The sequence below is a fragment of the Pristiophorus japonicus genome, unplaced genomic scaffold (assembly GCF_044704955.1).
Source record: "Pristiophorus japonicus isolate sPriJap1 unplaced genomic scaffold, sPriJap1.hap1 HAP1_SCAFFOLD_1403, whole genome shotgun sequence".
Classification (NCBI taxonomy): Eukaryota; Metazoa; Chordata; class Chondrichthyes; family Pristiophoridae; genus Pristiophorus; species Pristiophorus japonicus.
In genome coordinates, this window is record NW_027251075.1 from 27,501 (window position 1) to 30,442 (window position 2,942).

Here is a 2,942-nt window from a genome sequence, read left to right on the forward strand (position 1 = left end):
CGCACTGTCGGAGGGCCGGTACTGAGGGAGAGCGCCGCACTGTCGGAGGGTCAGTACTGAGGGAGCGCCGCACTGTCGGAGGGTCAGTACTGAGGGAGCGCCGCACTGTCGGAGGGTCAGTACTGAGGGAGTGCCGCACGGTCGGAGGGGCAGTACTGAGGGAGTGCCGCACGGTCGGAGGGACAGTACTGAGGGAGTGCCGCACGGTCGGAGGGGCAGAACTGAGGGAGCGCCGCACTGTCGGAGGGGCAGTACTGAGGGAGCGCCGCACTGTCGGAGGGGCAGTACTGAGGGAGCGCCGCACTGTCGGAGGGGCAGTACTGAGGGAGTGCCGCACTGTCGGAGGGGTGTGTGACCCGCGATGATTTGTGTTGCAGGATCCGGGAGCGATGAAGTTTGGGCTGAGCCAGGGGTTCCTGGTGGTGGTACTGAGCGCGCTGTGCTCCGGTGGCCATGGGAACGAGGGCAAGAAAAAGCTGCAGATCGGGATCAAGAAGCGGGTGGACAATTGCCCGATTAAATCCCGCAAGGGCGATACGCTGCACATGCACTATACGGTGAGTGCAGGGACTTGCTGTGGGGGCGAGTCCGCGCGCATGTGCACGTGTGTGTCCGAGATCGCAGCATCCGTCTCCCGGCCCGAGCTCCGCCCCCCCGCCAACCCCGCCCACTTCCTCCTCCGTAACATCGCCCGTCTCCGCCCCCTGCCTCAGCTCATCCGCTGCTGAAGCCCTCATCCCTGCCCTTCTCCCCTCCAGACTTGACCATTCCAACGCACTCCTGGCCGGCCTCCCACATTCTACCCGACGTAAACTAGAGGTGATCTAAAACTCGGCCACTCCCGTGTCCTAACTCACACTCAGTCCCACTCACCCATCACCCCCTGTGCTCACTGCCCCGTGTCCTAACTCACACCCAGTCCCACTCACCCATCACCCCCTGTGCTCACTGACCCCGTGTCCTAACTCGCACCCAGTCCCACTCACCCATCACCCCCTGTGCTCACTGCCCCGTGTCCTAACTCGCAGCGAGTCCCACTCACCCATCACCCTCTGTGCTCACTGCCCCACATTGGCTCCCGGATAAGCAACGCCTCAATTTCACAATTCACATCCTCGTGTTCAAATCCCTCCATGATCCTCGCCCCTCCCTATCTCTGTAACCCCCTCCAGCCCCTACACCCCTCCCTATCTCTGTAACCTCCTCCAGCCCCTACACCCCTCCCTATCTCTGTAACATTCTCCATCCCCTACACCCCTCCCTATCTCTGTAACCCCCTCCAGCCCCTATACCCCTCCCTATCTCTGTAACCTCCTCCAGCCCCTACACCCCTCCCTATCTCTGTAACCCCCTCCAGCCCCTACACCCCTCCCTATCTCTCTAACCTCCTCCAGCCCCTACACCCTCCCTATCTCTGCAACCTCCTACAATCCTCCCAGATCTCTCACCCCTCCAATTCTGCCCTCTTGCCCATCCCTCGATTCCCCTCGCTCCACCATCGGTGGCCGTACCTTCAGCTGCCTGGGCCCCAAGCTCTGGAACTCCCTCCCTAAACCTCTCCGCCTCTCTCTCCTCCTTTAAGACGCTCCTTAAAACCGACCTCTCTGACCCAGCTTTTGGTCGCCTGTCCCAATATCTCCTTATGTGGCTCGGGGTCAGAGTGTGTCTGATTTACGCCCCTGTGAAGTGCCCCGGGAACGTTTCACTACGTTACAGGCCGCTATATAAATGTAACGGGTTGTGTGAGCAAGTGTGAGCGCGATTGTGAGCGAGCGAGTGTTAATGCGATTGTGAGTGAGCAAAGGTGAGCGAGTGTGAGCGCGATTGTGAGCGAGCGAGTGTTAATGCGATTGTGAGTGAGCAAAGGTGAGCGGGTGTGAGCATGATTGTGAGCGAGCGAGTGTGAATGAACGTGCTACCCTCGGGCTGACCCCTCTCTGTGTTTTCTCCCCCCCCCCCCCCCCCCAGGGAAAGCTGGAAGATGGGACGGAGTTTGACAGCAGCATCCCACGGGGCCAACCCTTCACCTTCACACTGGGCACGGGGCAGGTGATCAAAGGCTGGGACCAGGGCCTGCTGGGGTAAGTGAGCGGGTGGGGGGGGGAGCAGGACGTTGAGCTGGAATAGGAATCCTGGCCGGATTCAGCCCCCCTCCCCGCTCATACACACCGTCCGGCTCGGGATGGCATGCGGGTGTGATTCATGCCGTAGTCGAAGAGCCCGCGGTCTGGGCTGGTGCCAGTGATGGACCGAGGTGGGGGGGGGGGGGGGTTTGGTGCCGGAGGAACACGCACGAGGGATTGGGGGAAGGGTAACCGGGGAGGGGGGGGGGGAAGGGTTCGGGGACGGGATTCGGGGGAGGAGGCGTTCAGCGGGGGTTCGGGGACGGGGGAGAGGTTTGGGGTACGGGGAAGGTTTGTAGGGGGGGCGGGAGTTTGGGGACGGGGGAGGTGTTTGGGAAGGATTTGGGCAGAGAGGTTTGGGGGTTCGGGATGGGGGGGGGTTCGGGGACGGGGGGGGTTCAGGGACGGGGGGGTTTGGGGACGGGGGGGTTTGGGGACGGGGAGTTCAGGGGACGGGGGGGGTTCAGGGACGGGGGGTTCAGGGGACGGGGGGTTCATGGGACCAGGGGGTTCGGGGACGGGGGGTTTGGGGACGGGGGGGTTTGGGGACGGGGAGTTCAGGGGACGGGGGGTTCAGGGGACGGGGGGTTTGGGGACGAGGGGTTCATGGGACCAGGGGGTTTGGGGACGGGGGGGTTTGGGGACGGGGAGTTCAGGGGACGGGGGGTTCAGGGGACGGGGGGTTTTGGGGACGGGGGGTTCATGGGACGGGGGGTTCATGGGACGGGGGGTTCATGGGACGGGGGGTTCAGGGGACGGGGGGTTTTGGGGACGGGGGGTTTTGGGGACGGGGGGTTCAGGGGACGGGGGGTTCAGGGG

At 63.4% G+C, this 2,942-nt stretch overlaps 1 protein-coding gene across 1 annotated transcript in view; it reads left to right on the top strand.

Annotated features, from left to right (window-relative positions):
• The first annotated feature begins 347 nt into the window (after positions 1-347).
• LOC139242642 (peptidyl-prolyl cis-trans isomerase FKBP2-like) overlaps positions 348-2,942 on the top strand; it is a 3,118-nt gene continuing 523 nt past the window's right edge. Inside the window, exons 1-2 of the mRNA XM_070870446.1 lie at positions 348-557; positions 1,969-2,081. Coding sequence (XP_070726547.1) covers positions 390-557; positions 1,969-2,081 — 281 coding nt within the window. The 5' untranslated portion in view covers positions 348-389. The remainder of the gene's footprint in view (positions 558-1,968; positions 2,082-2,942) is intronic.